This window comes from Hyperolius riggenbachi, chromosome 10 (genome assembly GCF_040937935.1).
Source record: "Hyperolius riggenbachi isolate aHypRig1 chromosome 10, aHypRig1.pri, whole genome shotgun sequence".
In the NCBI taxonomy this organism is placed as follows: Eukaryota; Metazoa; Chordata; class Amphibia; order Anura; family Hyperoliidae; genus Hyperolius; species Hyperolius riggenbachi.
Window position 1 is genome coordinate 199,551,572 of NC_090655.1, and position 21,402 is coordinate 199,572,973.

Sequence of the window (21,402 nt, forward strand, 5' to 3'; positions counted from 1 at the left end):
CTATTCTTCGTCAAGTGGCTGCTAATTAGCGGTTCCCTGCTATCAGAGGAACTTAATGCAAACGTAGGTTCATTGACATATGGACAATCACCTTAGTAGTTTCCTGGAGCCAGGTGACACCTTCAAAAGCCAGACTGGCTTTTAGCAGACATACATATCTGAGGTAGTACACAGTAGACAGAAAAATGAAAATATGTTCCTGTATTATCCTTAACATCATAACTAGCTGCTATCATGACATGCTGCATGCCTGTTCAGGGTTTATGAGTAAAAGTATTAGAGACAGAGTCAGGAGGACTGCCAGGCAACTTTTATGGTTTAAAAGGAAATAAATATGGAAGCCTCTATAATATACCTCTCACCTTGGGTTTCATTTAAAGGGAACCTAAACTGAGAAGGATATGGACTTTTCCTTTTAAAATAATACCAGTTGCCTGACTCTCTTGCTGATCCTGTGTCTCTAATACTTTTAGCCACAGCCCCTCAACAAGCATGCAGATCAGGTGCTCTGACTGAAGTCAGAATGGATTCGCTGCATGCTTGTTTCAGGTGTGTGATTCAGTCACTACTGCAGCCAAAGAGATCAGCAGGCCTGCCAAGCAACTGGTATTGTTTAAAAGGAAACATCCATATCCCTCTCAGTTAAGGTTCCCTTTAAAGTGGAACTGAAGTAAGAGGTATACAGAGGCTGCCATATTTATTTCCTTTTAATCAATACCAGTTGCAGGCAGCCCTGCTAGTCTATTTCTCTGCAGTAGTATCTGAATAACACCAGAAACAAGCATGCAGCTAGTCTTGTCAGATCTGACTTTAAAGTCTGAAACACCTGAGCTGCTGCATGCTTGTTCAGGGGCTATGGCTAATAGTATTAGAGGCAGAGGATCAGCAGGGCTGCCAGGCAACTGGTATTGCTTAAAAGGAAATAAACATGGCAGCCTCCATATACCTTTCTCTTCAGTTCCCCTTTAAGGCAGTGTTGCCAACTCATCCCTTTAATTACTGACACATATGAATTATACAGGTTTTGTGGCTAGGTAGATGCAGTTAAGGCACTGATTATGTGCAAATAGCCACAGAACCTGTATAACGTAGATGTGTTAGTAATTAAAGTGATGAGTTGGCAACACTGCTTTAAGGACAACTAGAGTTAGAGAGATATGGAGGCTGCCATATTTATTTCCTGCTTAACAATACCAGTTGCATGGCAGCCATGCTGATCTGTTTTGCTGTAGTGTCCGAATAAAACCTGAAAGGACAACTGAAGTGAGAAGTATAAGGAGGCTGCCATATTTATTTCCTTTTAAAGTTTAAACAATACCAGTTTCCTGGCAGCCCTACTGATTTATTTGGCTGCAGCAGTGTCAGAAACAAGCATGTAGGTAATCTTGTCAGATCTGACAATAATATCAAACACCTGATCTGCTGCATGCTTGTTCAGGGTATATGGCTAAAAGTATAAGACCTCTTTCACAGTGCGACGATAAAGTCGCACGTTAGAAAAAGTTTTAACGTGGACTAACGCACAGCAATATTAAGTCTGTGCAACATTCACAGTGCACACGTTGCGTTTGTGTGTAACGTGTAGCATTATTAGAAAGTGCTGCATACTGTGCGTTATACACGTTAATAACTGCGGTGGACTTTGCACATGCTCAGTAATGGAAGCATACTTTTCATTGCCTGTATGCCTACTGTATGCGACGATAACGGGGCAAAGAGTTGCGCTTTCACATTTTTGAGACGTTGCATTGTTAGTTTGTGTTGTGACTTTAACGTCGCATCAAAACGCAACGTCCCACTGTGAAAGTAGCCCAAGAGGCAGAGAAACAGCAGGGCTTCCAGGCAACTGTGAGGCCTGGAACCCACTGAAATCAGCAAACGCAAAACGCAACCGCTAGCGTTTTGTCTGAGCGGTTTGCAAGCGGATTCATGCGCGTTTTTGGTTGTGTTTTGCAACATTGTATTTTTTTGCCCAGCGGGTGCGTAGCGTTTTGCGTTTTGCGTTTTTATCCTGATTGGTCCTGTGAATTATTTTTCATTTTGTTACAGTGTGCTGAACCGCAAAACGCTAGCAAAACCGCTCAGTTTAGGTTTTGCTGAGCGTTTCTGCTAGCGTTTCAATACTTTACATTGAAGCGCTAACGCTCCCAAAATGCTGCAGGTCCTGCGTTTGCGTTTCTGGGAAACGCAAACGCTCCTGTGGAAGTTGCCCCATCCATTAACATTAGCCCAGCGTTTTGGCAAACTGCTAGCGTATCGCAGTGCTGCCAAAACGCTGCCAAAAGCGCTCCTGTGGGTTCCAGCCCTTATTGCGTAAAAGGAACTAAGTATGAAAGCCTCCATATACCTCTCACTTCAGTTGTCCTTGAAACATGCATGCAGCTTATCATGCCAGAACTGACATTAAGGTTGGCAGCTGGATTTGGATCCAAGAAGGGGGGGGGGGGGGCATGGGTTGTTGTTTCACTCAGGCTCAAACTGACGATGTTTCAACCAGAAACATTGTCATCCATTGGATTGGTATAAATCAGGAAAAAAAGGGCCCCTATTATAAAAGCCACAATTTGTGGCAAAGAAGGGAAATTTGGGCAAACAGCACCGCCCACTACAGCGCCGAAATGTACCTTTGCTGTAAATCGCAGCTTCTGTTATGGTCGCGATTTGCGGCAGAGAAAGTAAATTTCGGTGCCCGATTTGCAGCGAGAGGCGATCTGTGCCTGCTATGCACTCCCGCAATTTGCATATCCACTTGCCTTGGCGCCCTTGATTATATCAGGCTCCTCAGAGCGCCAAAATGTATCTTCTTTGCCCCAAATCATGGCTCTGTGGCGGCACTTCCAATGCCCAAATTTCCTTTCTTTGCCGTAAATCTCAGCTCTGCAGCAGAGGGCAGGTTAAGGTTAGGCACCATCAGGGGGGTGGTTAGGGTTAGGCGCCACCAGGGGGGTGGTTAGGGTTAGGCGCCATCAGGGGGGTGGTTAGGGTTAGGCGCCCCCAGGGGGTGTCTTAGGGTTAGGCACCACTGGGGGGTATCTTAGGGTTATGCTCCACCAGGGGAGGTCTTAGTGTAAGGTACCACCAGAAGGGGGGGTTAGGCATCGGTTCTGTGTGAGAGTAGGGTTAAGTTTAGCTATAGTAAAATATCAGTAAACATTACCAGTGTTTTATTATTGGAATCCAGCAGTATAATATATCTTATTTTAGTGATCTTCTACTAGCGGCAATCCCCTGCACCCTTTTTTTCCAGGCACCTTTTATTTCATGCATGCAGATGGGAAGGCAGTGGAATTGTATTCTTTCACTGCTTCCACTAATGCACATTTGAAGCTCTTTTTTTTTCCTGCTTCCAGATGCTGCTTCACAGCAGAACACTCTCTGCTGCCATTCGCCGACTTCCGATCATGTGACCTGCATGGGGTACAGTACAGCGACCAAGGGGGCCTCATGCTATCATTTTTGCAGTGGGCCCTATTAAGTCTAGTTACGCCCCTGCTGTATCGTCTATTTTTTTTTAGCTCTGTGTGCCTTCTAGACAGAAATAAATATGAGCATGCGATTGGTTAATGTGATTACCTGCTTGCTACAAAATCTTGTTGCGATTTTTTAATAAACATTATATATATATATATATTTTTTTTTTTTTTACAACAAAACTGACGCTCTTGTGGTTACAGCCTCCACTCCTTACAGAGATTTGCGTCACACCCAGGATATGGCACATCCTGTGTGTGATCTGTAGTTGGTGAGTCTGCGGTATGGCGGTATGGGATGATGTAACGAGGTGATCAGCCATGCAGAGCTGCTCTATTGCTGTTCCAACTTGCTCAGCTAGAGATTACCAATGTGTGCTACTGCTTTACATGCTTTCCTGTTAACTATGATTACATAGTAGCGGTATTTGCTCATTAACCGACATCTGTCTAATCTGGGCAATGCAAATGGAGGATATGGTGAGAACATACAGTAGTGTTGGCTGCAATGAAAATTGTCAATAGTTCCAGAGATACTGACTGCTGAATAATGAATGGATATAGCATCTCTTGGAAAAGTCAAGCATGGCCTCTCCTGTCTCCACTCACAAACTCCCTCATGGGGCTCTATTCATAAAACTTTACCGCAAGTTTTCCGCTCAAAACAGCGGACTTTCCCGACCATTTAGCAAAGTGGGCATTCATAAAAGCTGTTCCCGCATGAAAATCTACAATCCCCCAGCAGAGCGAGAAATTTTCGCCTTCTGCGGTGTTTTTCTAGATTTATCTAGAAAAAAGTAACAAAATGTCCATTCATAAAGATTAGAGGAAGCGGTATGTGGACGGGAAATACCGATTCCTCTGATTTAGCGAGAAGCCTGCGGATTACATACAAGTGAATGGGACAGACCTCCCAGAGAGAGCAGCGCACGGAGGGACTCTGCCGGCTTAAAGTGAACCTTAAGTGTCCCAAAAAAATGAGTTTTACTCACCTGGGGCTTACCTCAGCCCCCTGCAGCTGATCGGTGCCCACGACGAGTCGCTCTGATGCTCCGGGTCCCGCTGGCGGCCACTTCCGGTTTCGCCGTCAGGACCCGTCAGGCTGGGGAACGCGGCTGATACTACGCGTTCCCAGCCAAAATAGCACCCCTATGCGGCCATATGTCCGCATAGGCACCCGTATGCGGACATATGGCCGCATAGGGGTGCTATTTTGGCTGGGAACGCGTAGTATCAGCCGCGTTCCCCAGCCTGACGGGTCCTGACGGCGAAACCGGAAGTGGCCGCCAGCGGGACCCGGAGCATCAGAGCGACTCGTCGTGGGCACCGATCAGCTGCAGGGGGCTGAGGTAAGCCCCAGGTGAGTAAAACTCATTTTTTTTGGGACACTTAAGGTTCACTTTAAGTGTTTCCGCATGCCTTCCGACAGCTTACTGCCAGCCTTCAGCGGGAGATCTCCGCACTTGCATCGCAGCTGGCAAAATTTTTATGAATGACCACCCAGAAGTCTAAAATACCGCTGCGGTATTTTCCCTCCAGGAGTTTTTTCGCCACAATTTTTTTATAAATAGAGCCCACGGGCTTCACTGGCCAACGGGAAAGCTTTGGAACTCCACTTTTCATACTATCACTATCTCGTTCACTAGATTTCTGCAGGATGTATTTCTAAGTACTGGTTGGAGATGGTCAAAGAGATGCTAATAATTCTATGCACCTGAAACTGGGCCAATCAGAATAAGCAGGAAGTACATTTGACGGACCTAGTTCCATTTGTTTTCACAGAAGGTTGCATTTGGCTGTGTATCTTTTCTTTTTAAAGGACACCCTATGCAAAACAAAAATGAACCTGTAGGAAGAAGACCACTTTGCCAGTGTGGACTTCTGATGTCTCTCAGCCCTCTTCTTTATTTGCAAGGCTCTTCTCCACCATAACACATTTCCAGTGACTGGCTGCTGGTCATTGTGCTATATTTGCATTACATATAAATGGCTCAGGGCAGTATGGTTATGAAGTAGCAAGCACTCTGGCCTTGCAGAACTAGAGTCCCGGGTTGGAGGAATCCCATCCAGGACACGAGTTGCATGGAGTTTTATTAGTATGCTTTCTTTTCCTCCTACATGCCAAAATATTAAGAGTATTAAATATTAAATATAAGAGTACCAAACATTTACATTTCCCAGAGCAGTGAGACATCTGGTGGCTTTTAGGGCATGGAAGAAGTCAGACACGTAGGCAATAACATCCCTGATGAAAGACCAAACATGGTTGTATCGTGTTCGAGAAAAAGAAGCAGATTTTGGTCTGAGCATCCTGTATCCAATATGTTAGCTTGCCCATGGGGACGGTGCACCCCCATCTTCCCTATTTCCCCTCTTCATCATTACTTGTTTCCCTTGTGTCGCTCTCCTTCTCTTTCCTACCACCATTTTCTCTCTCTTCTCAGCCATAGGCGCTATGCTGGTAATGAACACCTCTATATGTGTATTGAGTAGTTGTAATTCTTAAAGAGAATCTGGAGCCATAAAAAGTAACTCTTTTTACTGGCCATTTATCTTCATCAATAAGATCATAGCTGAAGTGCCACATTCCCGCGGCAGAACGATTTCTTTGTACCCCCAAATCCCCAGGGCAAAATTCCTGGTAGAGGCAGAGTTTTGCGCTATAGCTCTGCCTCTGCTTCCATCAATCTCCGCTGATCTCCACCTCTCCCGCCCCTCTAAATGAAAGAAGACTAAAGGTAGGTACACACATCAGACCATAGTCTTTGGAAAATGAAAGATCACAGACCAATTTTACCCCCTTCATGTAGTATGAGAGCCATACCTTCACAGTCTATTCTATTGAGCTGAACTCCCCATCAGATAAAAATCTTTGCTAGATGTACACAAAGATGCTGCACACATTCAAAAGATCAGTATCTGCAAAAGATCTGTTCCTGCATAAGATCTGTTCCTGCATAAGATCCATTCCTGCAAAATGCATTCAGGCCTAGTGCACACCAGAGCGTTTCGGCAGCGTTTTTCGATCCGTTTGCGGATGTGGAAACGCTTGGGTAATGTATTTCGATGGGCTGGTGCACACCAGAGCGTGAGGCGTTTTGCAGAAATGCATACTCCCAGGGTGAGGCATTTTTTGGATTGCGGAGGCGTTTCTGCCTCCAATGTAAAGTATAGGAAAAACGCAAACCGCTCTGAAAAACGGTAGTTCAGAGCGGTTTTGCAGGCGTTTTTGTTACAGAAGCTGTTCAGTAACAGCTTTACTGTAACAATATATGAAATCTACTACACCAAAAACTCTTCCCAAAACCGCAAAATGCTAGGTGAAACGCTACAGAAAAATAAGAAAAAGTGTTTCAAAATCTGCTAGCATTCTGCGGATCTGCTAGCGGGTTTTGGTGTGCACCAGGCCTCATAGTCTATGATATCTGCAGATCCTCATACACACCTTGTTTAACGGACATTCATCTGCTGATCAGATCCACCAGGATGGATTTTCAGATCTGCAGATGATTGTCAGATGTGCAGATGAAGTCTGTTAAACACAGTGTGTATGAGATCTGCAGATATCATAGACTATGAATGCATTTTGCAGGAACTGATCTTTTGCAGATACTGATCTTTTGAATGTGCACAGCATCTTTGTGTGCAGCATCTTGCAACGATTTCTGTCTGATGGGGAGTTCAGCTCCATAGAATAGACTGTGTAGGTGTGGCTCTCATACTACATGGAAGGGGGTAAAATTGGTCTGATATCTTTCATTTTCCAAAGACTATGGTCTGATGTGTATGCACCCTAAGGGGGCAGAGATTGGCGGAGATTGACTTGAGCAGAGGCAGAGCTACAGCGCCTCTACCAGGAAGCGATCATCCGATCCCCAAATACAAAGACATCGTTCTGCTGCAGGAACGCGGCGTTTCAGCTATTATCTTATTGACGAAGATAAAAGGCCAGTAAAAAGAGTTTTTTTGTTGGGGGGGGGCCTTCAGACTCTCTTTAACAAATTGTTTCCTTAGTTTGATTACACCTCTCAGTTGTCCTTGGTAGGTTTTGGGGCTCTATATCAATACTGTGGTTGAGGCCCCATGTAAAACTTGGTGGGTGGCAACATCCTCATCCTGTCAGGTGATCTCTGAGAAATGTTTGGTTATTAAGAGTTCCAAAGCCAGTACAAAATGTACCAGTGGCGTAGCTAAGGAGCAGTGGGCCCCGATGCAAGTTTTACAATGGGGCCCCCCCAAGCACTCTATACATAACAATTGATACGGCGCACCAAAACCTGCCAAGGGCAACTACAGTTTCAGAGGTGCAAGAAAAGAATGGGAAACAGTTTGTTAAGGATTACCACTATTCAAAGTATCTATAGAAGTGATTATTATGAGCACAGGACCAATAGAGAGCTAATACTGTAGTTGAGGGAGGGCCCTTCGGGGCCCCTCTGGCCCAAGGGCCCCGATGCGGTCGCTACCTCTGCAACCCCTATTGCTACGCCCCTGAAATGTACCTAGGCTAAGCATCACTGGCAGGGCATCATTCAATATATAGATATAGGACGTGTCTAATGCTGAAACCAGGAAAATTACCATAAAAGAGGGTATCCTGAATAATTGAATAATTTACTGCATTCTACTATAAGCCCCTACAGTGCCTCTTTAACCCCCAAACACCCCCCCCCCCCCTTTCTCCTTTCATGTCCCCCACCTCGCTTTGCCTCTCTCCTTCTTCTTACTTGAGGCTCATACACACATCAGACCATAGTCTTTGGAAAATGAAGGATCACAGACCAATTTTACCCCCTTCCATGTAGTATGAGAGCCACACCTTCCCAGTCTTTTCTATGGAGCTGAACTACCCATCAGATAAAAATCTTTGCAAGGTGCTGCACACAAAGATGCTGTAGACATTCAAAAGATCAGTATCTGCAAAAGATCTGTTCCTGCCAAAGATCCGTTCTTGCAAAATGCATTCATAGTCTATGCGATCTGCAGATCCTCATACACACATTGTTTAACTGACATTCATCTGTAGATCAGATCCACCAGGATGGATTTTCAGATCTGCAGATGATTGTCTGATCTGCAGATGAATGTCTGTTAAACAAGGTGTGTATAAGGATCTGCAGATCTCATAGACTATAGGTGCGTACACACATGCGACTATAGTCGTTTGTAACGATCGTTCCCCGATCTTTACCAACGACGATCGTTACAAAAAACGAACCACCGACTATTAAGGCAAACGACGAACGAGCCAAATCGCTACAAAAGAAAGTTCTGTCTCGGCGGATTTTAACCAACGACGATCGTTTGCAAAAGTAGTACATCGTTGGAAACGATCGTTCGTACTAGGCTTGACATGCGCATTTCACTATTTCTTCGTGAAACTTCTCTTTTTTATGCGCAGGCGCAATAGTTGCTTTTTGTGATGTAACGTTCGTTCTAACGATCAGATCGTTACACACCTTTTAAAACTAACTTTAGTTAGGTCGTTCTTTCATCAATTAAAAGTTCGTTCGTCGTTCTTAACGAACGATCGTTGTCGCATGTGTGTACGTAGCATAAGAATGCAATTTTCAGGAATGGATCTTTGGAAGGAACAGATCTTTTGCAGATACTGATCTTTTGTGTCTGTACAGCATCTGTGTGTGCAGCATCTTGCAAAGATTTTTTTCTGATGGGGAGTTCAGCTCCATAGAATAGACTGTGTAGAGTATGGCTCTCATACTACATGGAAGGGGGTAAGATTGGTCTGTGATCTTTCATTTTCAAAAGACTATGGTCTGATGTGTGTATGTGGCCTTGCTCTCTCTCTCTCTCTTCTTTCTTTTCCTGTGCTCCGTTTCCTTTTTTTTCCTTCTTTTTCACCTCTTCCTGCCTTTCCTGTTCAACACAGTGTAAAGATCATGTTGTGCGCGGTGTGTAGTGATCCGTAGCTTCAGGCAGAAACGTGAGATGCAGCTACATCATACTCGGAGCAGACAGCAGGCGCAGGATCTGCCCTCAGTGTATTCTGATTCTCAGCACAGAGGTAAGGCAAGAAATGTGAAGCGTGCTTCAAAAGAAAACAAATGTTTATTCATTCAGCTTGTGTTTGCAGTTCACCTTTTTGACTCCTAATCCTCTTCAGTACCACCTCCTGTGCCTCCCATGCTCTCATCAGAGCAGGGAGATGGATGGATGGATTCAATTACCTGTCAGACTTGAAGGTGAAAAGCCTTGTTCCTCCCGCCCTCTTCTCTGCTTTAAGCTGTGTGTTTTTTGTTGTTGCACACATGATATTGAGTCATACTGTGCCCTCCCTCACATATTTTTTTCCCTTCTCAGTAAGCCACAGAATTCTAAGTTGAGCAAGTCCTCAAGCCTTAGCCGGGTGTGGTGAGCTGCAGCTGTGCTGTGGAGAGCAAGGAAGACTACTGAGAAGACAGAAGAAGGTGAGATATGGGGTGACAGGGCTGGTGGCTCATAGGACCTTTCAGTTAGCAGTAAGATGTTTCTGTCCTGAACTGTAAGGGAAGAGGAGGTTTACATGTGATACGTTATGGGATCCTGTACTTGAGGAATGTATGAGGTACAGTTTCTGACCTCCTGAGTAGCTTTCCCGCTGTTCTCAGCCAATCATTGCCTTTATTATGCATTCAACATACTCTGTTAAGTGCTGCAGAGGATGGCAGCACTTACTATATAAGTACGTCATACTAATTATTTTATACTAGTGGCCCTAAGCCCGTTTAAAAACTGTCTGTCACTGCGCACACACATTTCCGCCATACACGCCCACCCGCGCCAGCCCTTGCGCCCCTTTTCCCGTCATCCCTTACCGCGTGTCACTCTCCCTCAGTGTCTCTGCACATGCGCAGAGCGCAAATGGGACACACACAGGGACATGGGACGCAGAGACATTAGGGTTTTATTATAGAGGATAGTGCAGTCACATTTTCTGCAGTGCTTTAAAGAGTACCTTATATACTCGCGTATAATCCTAATGTTTCAGCACAAAAAATAAGCTGAAAAGTTACCCCTTTGGCTTATATGCAACTCAGTGAAGCAGAAAAGATGGTGGAAAAGGTTTTGCTACTGGCAGAGGTGTATAAGGATTGTGCACTAGTGATCCTGCTCCTATCAGCTGGTTCCCTGCTGTGTTTGTGCCCCCCATCCCCTGCAACATGGTGTACATCTCAAGACTACCTGTGTCCCCTGGCTTGGGGAGTGGAGCGTGCAAGCAACGTGTGAATTGTCAGTGTAATGATCAGGGATTTTTCCTGTGTGGCAATTGCTGTGTCTCATATCTATGACACCATCTAGTGGCATCTTGAGACACAAGTGTATGATGCTTGGGGTACATCTAGCTAAGGGGATGGGTGCTGACTTGTACTAGGGCCCATGTGGCTACTGTAGAGAGGGCTTATATACGAGTCAATCACTTTTTCTTGGTTTCTGAGATGAAAGTGGGTACCTCGGCTTATTAGCGAGTATATACAGTAATTCATAACCTGTCACATCTTTCAGATTTTTACTGCCTACTCTAAGTAACAGCAACATGGGAGGAATAGTAATTTATAGCTTATTTTCCTCTGGAAGGAATGTACGTCTTACATGTATGTGTTGTGTTCTGAGGGAAAAATGGGTATAAATTGAACAGTTCATGTCCCAGACTGTCCCTCTGCTAGACTCACAGCTACTTGGCCAACATATTGCCCTCCTAATCTATGTGCTTTTTCTGAATTGTCCCTCTGCTAGAGTCACAGCTGCTTAGCAACATATTGTTCTGCTAATTTATATGCTTGTTCTGCATTGTCCCCTTTTTTTTTTCTTTGCAGTGATTTTGATAAATAATCCCCAGGATATGAATAAGTCCAGTAAATCAGTGAGTTTAGTTACAGCATCCTTACTTTTCCTTAGTCCAGCATTCCAGTAAATCTTCTCCCAGGCAGGCGCTCCCCTTGTCAGCTGCAGCAGAACTTCATTCCTGACTCAGAGCCACTCCCTGGACTGATGTCAGCAGAGATTGTAGAAATGAATGAAGGTGCTGCTGGTATCAGAACTGCCTTTACACATCTCTAGATAAACATATTTGTTTACTACAAATCTGCATTTTATAAAAACTCTTCAGTCACATAATCTTTAAAGTAGAACTCCAGCCAACACTTTTTATTTCTGTTTTTGATGGAGTGAGGAAACCTATGTTAAAGCCTCTGTGCCAGATTTTTATGCTGTCTGTCTCAGGCACTGGGATTCCATTTCCTGGTTATACCAGCGACATGACAGAAAGTGAGTGAATGCCTCCAGTGGCAACGCAGACTGTACAAGTGCTATAGCAAATGTGTAAAGATAGCTTAACAGTAGGGTGGCAAGGCCATATGCCCAGTAGAGCTTTGTCACCCTAGCGCCAGATACTGCTGTCAGTAATGAGGCTCTACTGAACCCCATTTCATGCCCACCACACCCCTCCCATGCTAGTAACACCCCCTCCACAACCCTTGTTCATGTCATTACCTGCCTCTGTACCAAGGCCAGGCAGCTGACAGGTGAGGAAGTAGTTGATTGCCAAGTCCATAGTCAGATTCTTGTTTGACTTTGGGGACTCTCTGGTGCTCAGTATAACCCTGTTTGTGACAATATCCAATGTTACTGAGGTAGTAAGGCTGTCTAGTATGTAGCATTAATCGAAGATGCACACTGAATAATAAGAGGATCATTTTAAAGGACTACTGTAGGGGGGTAGGCGGAAAAAGAGTTGAACTTACCCGGGGCTTCTAATGGTCCCCCACAGATGTCTTGTGCCTGTGCAGCCACTCACAGATGCTCCGATCCCCACCTCCGGTTCACTTCTGGAATTTCCGACTTAAGTCTGAAAACCACTGCGCCTGTGCGGCCGTGTCCTTGTACCCGCTGATATCACCAGGAGCATAATGCGCAGGCACAGACCTCACTGGGCCTGCGCAATACACTCCTGGTGACGTCAGCAGGCGCGAAGGTGCGGCTTCACAGGCGCAGTTGTTTTCCGACTTTGGTGTACCACAATGTTCCATTCTTGAACCTCTTCTCTTCTTCATACCTACTCATAGCTTGGGAGATCAATACATTCATTTGTTTACATTATCACTTCTACGCTGATGAATCCAAACTCTACCTCTGTTCTTGAGCTTACTGCACTATTATCTCAGGTTTCTGTCTGCATTTTTGCTTTCATGTCACCCTCTTCCTTTAAACTTTTTATGTGTAAAGTAGAAATCTTTTTCTGTTCCCTAACCTGTAGTTAGTGTAAATGTTGAGAACATCCCAATAACCTCAACTCCTAATGCCTGCTGTCTGGGGGTAAAGTAAGAAATACCCTTATAATATTTCTTCCTACATTCTAAGGAAAGATTAAGATAAATAAATGACACAAACTATGCTTTATTGTACAGTATTAATCTTGGAAAACTCGGAAATTAAGACAAACCTGTAACCAGATGGGATTAAGAGTTGGATACTTAACTAAGCTTGGTGTAATTGCCTTCTTAAAACAGAAGGAAATTTGCAATAATTCTTAACTAAGTAGCAGGAAGCCTCTGTATGATCCAGATGCTTTCCAGATCCTCTTCAAGCTGACAGCTGCTTCCCAGGACCCTGAACATATGGATGGGCACAGTGGTTACACGGGTGAGGGGGAGAGTAGCAGAGGATCCCCAGTCACATAGCTTTGAACTGCATAGATAACTGCAAAACTAGCAAGGCAGCAGTACCATCAATTCAGAAGAAACGGAGTTGAGATAAAGTATTGCAATATGTTGGACCAGTTTCTGTTTTGTATTGCTAGCTAGATCGGGCAGCTGTTGTTTGTATGGCTAGTTTAGGACTAAAGTCCAGAATTCTTTCACTTTCCAGCTTTTGTCCTCCATTGATATGTGTAATTCAACAACCCTCCAACCCTGTGCGGTCCGGGAACGCATGCTGCACGCATTTTTTGTAAAAACGCGTGGCTGTCCCATTCACTTTTCAGTGATGGGATCAGCCACGCAACGCACACAAACGCGGATGGCGTGCGTTCGCATGCGTTGCGTTCCGCATGCGTGGCCATCCGCGTTTGTGATGTGAACGGGGCCATAGTATTTGGTAGCTAGACGTACCCTCAATGTTAAGTAGCTAGAGTTCCCTCCAAGTATTAAGTGGCTAAAGGAACCTCAATATGAAGTAGCTATAGTTGGCCCCAAGTATTAGGTAGCTAGAGGTGCCCCTGACTGAAGCGAGATCTCGTCAGTTGAATGCCGAGAGCAGGTTGAGCAATCTCTTATTTACTATTTCATCGGGACTCTGCGTAGGTAGGGAGGGAGGGAGGTACTCGGGGAGGTGAGTGGGCCGCCTTTCCATCATCAGGCGCCTGTAGGCACGTGCCTTATGGTAAATCCGGCCCTGACGATTTACCATCACCCCCACCCCCCATTTAAAAAAAAATGCAAGTTTCTGATCTATAATGTTGCCTATAACACCAGCCATCTGGAACAAATATGTGGCTTTCCTGATCTATATATACGGTAACTTCTATATTTGTGACACTATACATATTATAGACCGAGCATGTACATGCATGCCAGTAGGGCTGCACGATTAATCGTTTTTAAAATCAAAATCGCAATGTGGGGCACGACGATTACGTAATCGTGAAAGCGGCAATTTTTTTTTTTTAATGCGTATGTTTTTCTGCATCCAGCCGCTACCTGACGCGTATAATTATAGCGCAACTCACCTTCCGGAATTCCCCGACGCCTCTTTCTACTTCCTCTCCCAGGAGTAGTCAGTCGCATTGGTAACCGCCCCCCCTGTGATGACATAACCGGAAGTCATCACAGGGGGCGCTGATATTAATGTGATGGACCGCTGGGAGAGGAAGAAGGAAGAGGATAGAAGCTGCTGGTGTCATCCCGGAAGGTAAGTTGTTACTTCGCTATGCCCGATCTCCCCTGCTGCTACTCCTATGCTGCCTGGCTACCTACACTGGAGGCAGCCACCTACCTAGCTAACCTATGGGGCAATGTTGGCGGCACCTACCTAGCTAACCTTATCCAGATGCAACTATACTTGCTACATATACTGGGGGCAACTATAGTGGCTACCTATACTGGTGGCAACTATACTGACTAATCTTTACTACCTAGCTAACCTTTACTAGTGACAACTATACTGGCTACCTATACTGGAGGCACCTACCTAGCTAACCTATACTGGTGGCAACTACTGTATACTGGCTACCTATACTGGAGGCACCTACCTAGCTAACCTATACTGGGGGCAACTATACTGGCTACCTATACGGGAAACACCTACCTGGCTAACCTATACTGGGGGTAACTATACTGGCTATCTATACTTGAGGCACCTACCTAGCTAACCTATACTGGGGGCAACTATAGTGGCTACCTATACTGGGGGCAACTATACTGGCTACCTATACTGGAGGCACCTACCTGGCTAACCTATACTGGGGGCATTGTGAATTTAGTGCTAAAGCTTGATTTGAAGAAAATCGTGAAAAAATCTAAATCACAATGTTTGAGAGGAAAATCGCAATTTTAATTTTTTCCTAAAATTGTGCAGCCCTACATGCCAGCCAGTAATTTGCAGTTGCATCTTCAACTTTTCTTTTTTTCTTGTCAGGTTTGCCTTGTGACTGGGATGCATTGCATAAGCAGCAGTTACTCCTGACTCATTATAAGACTGCTTTTGGTCTATGTGTAATGAAATGGTTGTTCTCCTTTCACTGTGGAAAAGGGAACAACTGATTCATCTCTAGCAGTGATGATACAACTGAGTTGATAGTGGGTTTATCAGTTATCATTCGCTTCCATCCCTTGTGACACTCAGTCTGGGCTCATATTTGTCCCCATTTTATCACTGAGATAGGAAGTAAGTAGATATCTCTAAGTAGATGCCTAGATGGCAGTAACAAACTAAACACGTGTATAGTTTAAATGTAGAAAAAAGCAGGATTGAGCATAAAGAGTCTGCTTTGATGTGGTTCAGGGAATGTAGTTGTACCTTTCAACAACACCATTAGTGCCCCTTCAGTAATTGATAGTCAGTGAGACCTGTGGTGCCCCCTCCTATCCTGTACCACTTCACCATCCCTCTTCCCCTCCCCATTGGACAGTACACATCACTTGATAGTTGACATCACTGGTGTCACAGATTCAGTATCAGAGGCACTAGAATACATCCTGGCACTTTTCCAGTTGCTCCTTTTTGTACATTGCCTGAGGAAATGGGAGATTGACGCGCAAAACATGTTGCAGAATTTGCAATTAGAAATAAATGTTATATATCTTTATGATACATTTCTGTTGTGTCATCTCTGGTGAGGTAAGTCCACCAGTACCATCCCATTTTAAGCTGTATTTTGTATTTTATTGGCCTCTGTATATACAAATATAGATTCAGCATGTCTGTTTTCTATCATCATGGGACACCTGTACATATGCTAGATTCTCAGCGGAGACCGTGCAGAATGGCTGCTATGGCCAGATTTCCTTCTAGTGTGTGTATAAGACTTGAGGCATAATATTGACTAACTGGAAGATCCAAAATAGTTCCCCCTTTAACCACTTGAGGACCCACCCTTTACCCCCCCTTAAGGACCAGCGCTGGTTTGATTGATCTGTGCTGGGTGGGCTCTGCAGCCCCCAGCACAGATCAGGGTGCAGGCAGGGAGATCAGATTGCCCCCCTTTTTTCCCCCCTATGGGGATGATGTGCTGGGGGGGTCTGATCTCTCCTGCCTGCTGTGGGTGGCGGGGGGGGCACCTCAAAGCCCCCCTCCGCGGCGAAATTCCCCCCTCCCTCTCCTACCTGCTGCCTCCCCCGGTGATCGGGGCTGCACAGGACGGCTATCCGTCCTGTGCAGCCAGTGACAGGACGTCCCCTGTCACATGGCGGCGATCCCCGGCCGCTGATTGGCCGGGGATCGCCGATCTGCCTTACGGCCAGCGCCGTACAAATGTAAACAAAGCGGATTATTTCCGCTTGTGTTTACATCTAGCCTGCGAGCCGCCATCGGCGGCCCGCAGGCTATTCACGGAGCCCCCCGCCGTGATTTGACAGGAAGCAGCCGCTCGTACGAGCGGCTGCTTCCTGATTAATTAGGCTGCAGCTGGCGACGCAGTACTGCGTCGCTGGTCCTGCAGCTGCCACTTTGCCGACGCACGTTATGAGTGTGCGGTCGGCAAGTGGTTAAAGAACATGCATGGTCTCTTGTGACACAATACTCCATGGAAGGAGAAACCAGACATGTCTTAACATTTTGGGGAAAAAATGTTTTGAACATTAGTTGACTATGCATATTGTTTGAGGGGGACATATTTTGGGTTCAAATGACAGGCCAATGAACACATACACAAAGCACACACTCCACTCAACAGTACACCTAACATAGCAAGTACATACACAACACCCACACTCCACTCAGCAGTACACCTAACACAGCAAGTGCATACACAAAACCCACACTCCACTCAGCAGTACACCTAACACAGCAAGTACATACACAACACCCACACTCCACTCAGCAGTACACCTAACACAGCAAGTGCATACACAACACCCACACTCCACTCAGCAGTACACCTAACACAGCAAGTACATACACAACACCCACACTCCACTCAGCAGTACACCTAACACAGCAAGTGCATACACAACACCCACACTCCACTCAGCAGTACACCTAACACAGCAAGTGCATACACAAAACCCACACTCCACTCAGCAGTACACCTAACACAGCAAGTACATACACAACACCCACACTCCACTCAGCAGTACACCTAACACAGCAAGTGCATACACAACACCCACACTCCACTCAGCAGTACACCTAACACAGCAAGTACATACACAACACCCACACTCCACTCAGCAGTACACCTAACACAGCAAGTGCATACACAACACCCACACTCCACTCAGCAGTACACCTAACACAGCAAGTGCATACACAACACCCACACTCCACTCAGCAGTACACCTAACACAGCAAGTGCATACACAAAACCCACACTCCACTTAGCAGTACACCTAACATAGCAAGTACATACACAAAACCCACACTCCACTCAGCAATACACCTAACACAGCAAGTACATACACAACACCCACACTCCACTCAGCAGTACACCTAACACAGCAAGTACATACACAAAACCCGCAGTACACCTAACACAGCAAGTACATACACAAAACCCACACTCCACTCAGCAGTACACCTAACACAGCAAGTGCATACACAAAACCCACACTCCACTTAGCAGTACACCTAACATAGCAAGTACATACACAAAACCCACACTCCACTCAGCAATACACCTAACACAGCAAGTACATACACAACACCCACACTCCACTCAGCAATACACCTAACACAGCAAGTACATACACAAAACCCGCAGTACACCTAACACAGCAAGTACATACACAAAACCCACACTCCACTCAGCAGTACACCTAACACAGCAAGTACATACACAAAACCCACACTCCACTCAGCAGTACACCTAACACAGCAAGTACATACACAAAACCCACTGTCCACTCAGCAGTACACATAAAACAGCAAGTGCATACACAAAACCCACAGTCCACTCAGCAGTACACCTAACACAGCAAGTACATACACAAAACCCACACTCCACTCAGCAGTACACCTAACACAGCAAGTGCATACACAACCCACTGTCCACTCAGCAGTACACATAAAACAGCAAGTGCATACACAAAACCCACAGTCCACTCAGCAGTACACCTAACACAGCAAGTGCATACACAAAACCCACTGTCCACTCAGCAGTACACATAAAACAGCAAGTGCATACACAAAACACACATTCCACTCAGTAGTACACCTGACACAGCAAGTACATACACAAAACCCACAGTCCACTCAGCAGTACACCTAACACAGCAAGTACATACACAAAACCCACACTCCATTCAGCAGTACACCTAACACAGCAAGTACATACACAAAACACACATTCCACTCAGTAGTACACCTGACACAGCAAGTACATACACAAAACCCACAGTCCACTCAGCAGTACACCTAACACAGCAAGTACATACACAAAACCCACAGTCCACTCAGCAGTACACCTAACACAGCAAGTACATACACAAAACCCACAGTCCACTCAGCAGTACACCTAACACAGCAAGTGCATACACAAAACCCACAGTCCACTCAGCAGTAAACCTAACACAGCAAGTACATACACAAAACCCACAGTCCACTCAGCAGTACACCTAACACAGCAAGTACATACACAAAACTCACTCCACTCAGCAGTACACCTAACACAGCAAGTACATACACTAAACACACACCCTACTCAGCAGTACACCTAACACAGCAAGTGCATACACAAAACCCACTGTCCACTCAGCAGTACACATAAAACAGCAAGTGCATACACAAAACCCACAGTCCACTCAGCAGTACACCTAACACAGCAAGTGCATACACAAAACCCACTGTCCACTCAGCAGTACACATAAAACAGCAAGTGCATACACAAAACCCACAGTCCACTCAGCAGTACACCTAACACAGCAAGTGCATACACAAACACACATTCCACTCAGTAGTACACCTGACACAGCAAGTACATACACAAAACCCACAGTCCACTCAGCAGTACACCTAACACAGCAAGTGCATTCACAAAACCCACAGTCCACTCAGCAGTACACCTAACACAGCAAATGCATACACAAAACCCACTGTCCACTCAGCAGTACACTTAACACAGCAAGTGCATACAGAAAACCCACACCCCACTCAGCAGTACACCTAACACAGCAAGTAGAGTACATACACAAAACACACACTCCACTCATCATTTGCTCACCCAAACAACTGAGCATATAGAGAAGGCAAGTGTGACCCCTGCCTCAGCTGGCCAGAGGTAGAGGAAATATGTATGAATGGGCTAATGCCTGGTTCACACTGGTATGGATGAGAACTGATCCTTGTAAAAACTGATCTGTGGAACGGGTACGATTTTAAAGGCATCAGTTTTCCATCCATGACCCTCCATTCTGGTAGCCCACAGTCAATGCGACGCATCCATTGATCCAGAAGAATCGCTGAAGACCCCCCAGCTTGTGATCCATTCGGCGGAACGGACCCATTGGAAGAGACCAATGTGAACAGATCCATGGGTTAAAATTGGATCCATTCTTCTGAAAATCGTGCATCTCTTCTGAAGATGGAAAAACTTTCTGCACTGTCTCTGTAGGCAGCAGTTTTTAATGTGCATATCTGTGACTGCTTATTACCAGGCCAGCCACTGGTAGATCAAAGTATCATGTGTTTTGCTATCTTTACGCCTGCAGTACATAGAAGCTCTGATGAACACATTTACTTGCATTTAGGCATATAATCAATTTTTTTTTGCTTTGATTTCTAGCTGAGCTTCTATATTAAGAGCTAGTCATCTCTGTACAACCACATTGTTTGTAAAATAAGGTTTTAGTAGTGCATACCAGTAATGACCTGTCCTCTTTCATTTTTTGCAGAGCAAAGATGTACAGCGGACCCTGTGCAAAGTAAGTGTGCTCCTTGCAATAGAAGCTGTCACAGCGACACCTGACACCTGCACAGCTGCACATAAACAAAGGCCATCAGCATCACTGATGACACACTGCTTGTAAATATAGGACTGAAGCAGGACTCTGCTCTAATTAAAAAGCAAGCACATTGTTTTAAAACAGGGAGCCACTGATATGATTAAATGCCAGCAGTTACCACTTTTCCCTCCTTCCCTTGCAGTAAGGGATCGAATAAAACCTAATCTATTTCCTTGTGCATATACCCATCTGCTCTGCTGTCACTGGGCTTGGGTGGATAATTATGACCTGAGATGATCAATTTCTTCTACATCATTACTCCTATAGGACCAATTACGGACAATAATTTGATTTGAAAGGCTGCATACAGATTGGTGACCCGAAACAAACCTCTTTTAGCAAGATGATAAAGCGTGGTGTATGGGCTGCTCCACTTTATGGGGGGGGGGGGGGGGGGGGGGGGGGGGGGGGCTGGGCAATCAGCACCGTGCTGCTGGAACTTCAGAGGGGGAGGCCATAGAAGCAATAGTAGCAGGAGTATAGTGATTCAGATCAATAGAGAGAACAGTCAGCTGTACACACTTTACACCTCCAGCTGACATGATCAGGAATGATCATATTTGCCCAGGAAATCTATAACGTGTATGCTGATTGGCTGGATGTTATCACATCACACATCTGCTTCCTGTTTTAGCCTAATTGTCAAAATGCTGGGAGGTTGGGGGTAGCCATACACTGGTCGATTTGCCATCAGATTCGACCAACAGATAGATCCCTCTCTGATCGAATCTGATCAGAGAGGGATCGTATGGCTACCTTTACTGCAAACAGATTGTGAACCGATTTCAGCCTGAAACCGTTCACAATCTGTTGTGGTGGTGGTGCTGCCGCCGCTCCCCCCCCCCCCCCCCCCCCCCCCGCCCGCATACATTACCTGCGCCGCCGGCGCGACTCCAGTCCCCAGGTCTCCGCTGTCTTCTCCGCTCTGGTCTCCAGGTCCGGCATGCGTTACTTCTTCCTGCCCGGCAGGAAGTTTAAACATTAGAACGCCCTCTACTGTTTAAACTTCCTGCCGGGCAGGAGGAACTGAAGCATGCCGGAGACCAGAGCGGAGAAGAAGCAGCGGTGACAGCGGGGGCAGTCGCGCCGGCGGAGCAGGTAATGTATTGCCTCTCTATTGCGTCGGTCGTCGGGCACTCGAATGCCGCTAGCGACGTGCTCCCTACCCGCGGGTGATCGACGGTAATTTTCCGCACGGAGCGGACGAAATGGATCGAAATTCGGCGTGTAGCGCGAACGATTGGCAGCAGATTCGATCCCAGTGATCGAATCTGCTGTCG

The 21,402-nt window shown here is 45.7% G+C and overlaps 1 protein-coding gene across 1 annotated transcript in view; it reads left to right on the top strand.

The window, feature by feature from the left end:
• The first annotated feature begins 9,359 nt into the window (after positions 1-9,359).
• Positions 9,360-21,402, top strand: part of CAPG (capping actin protein, gelsolin like) — a 42,005-nt gene continuing 29,962 nt past the window's right edge. Inside the window, exons 1-3 of the mRNA XM_068255618.1 lie at positions 9,360-9,495; positions 9,792-9,898; positions 20,012-20,041. Of these exons, the coding sequence (XP_068111719.1) occupies positions 20,019-20,041 (23 nt within the window). The 5' untranslated portion in view covers positions 9,360-9,495; positions 9,792-9,898; positions 20,012-20,018. The remainder of the gene's footprint in view (positions 9,496-9,791; positions 9,899-20,011; positions 20,042-21,402) is intronic.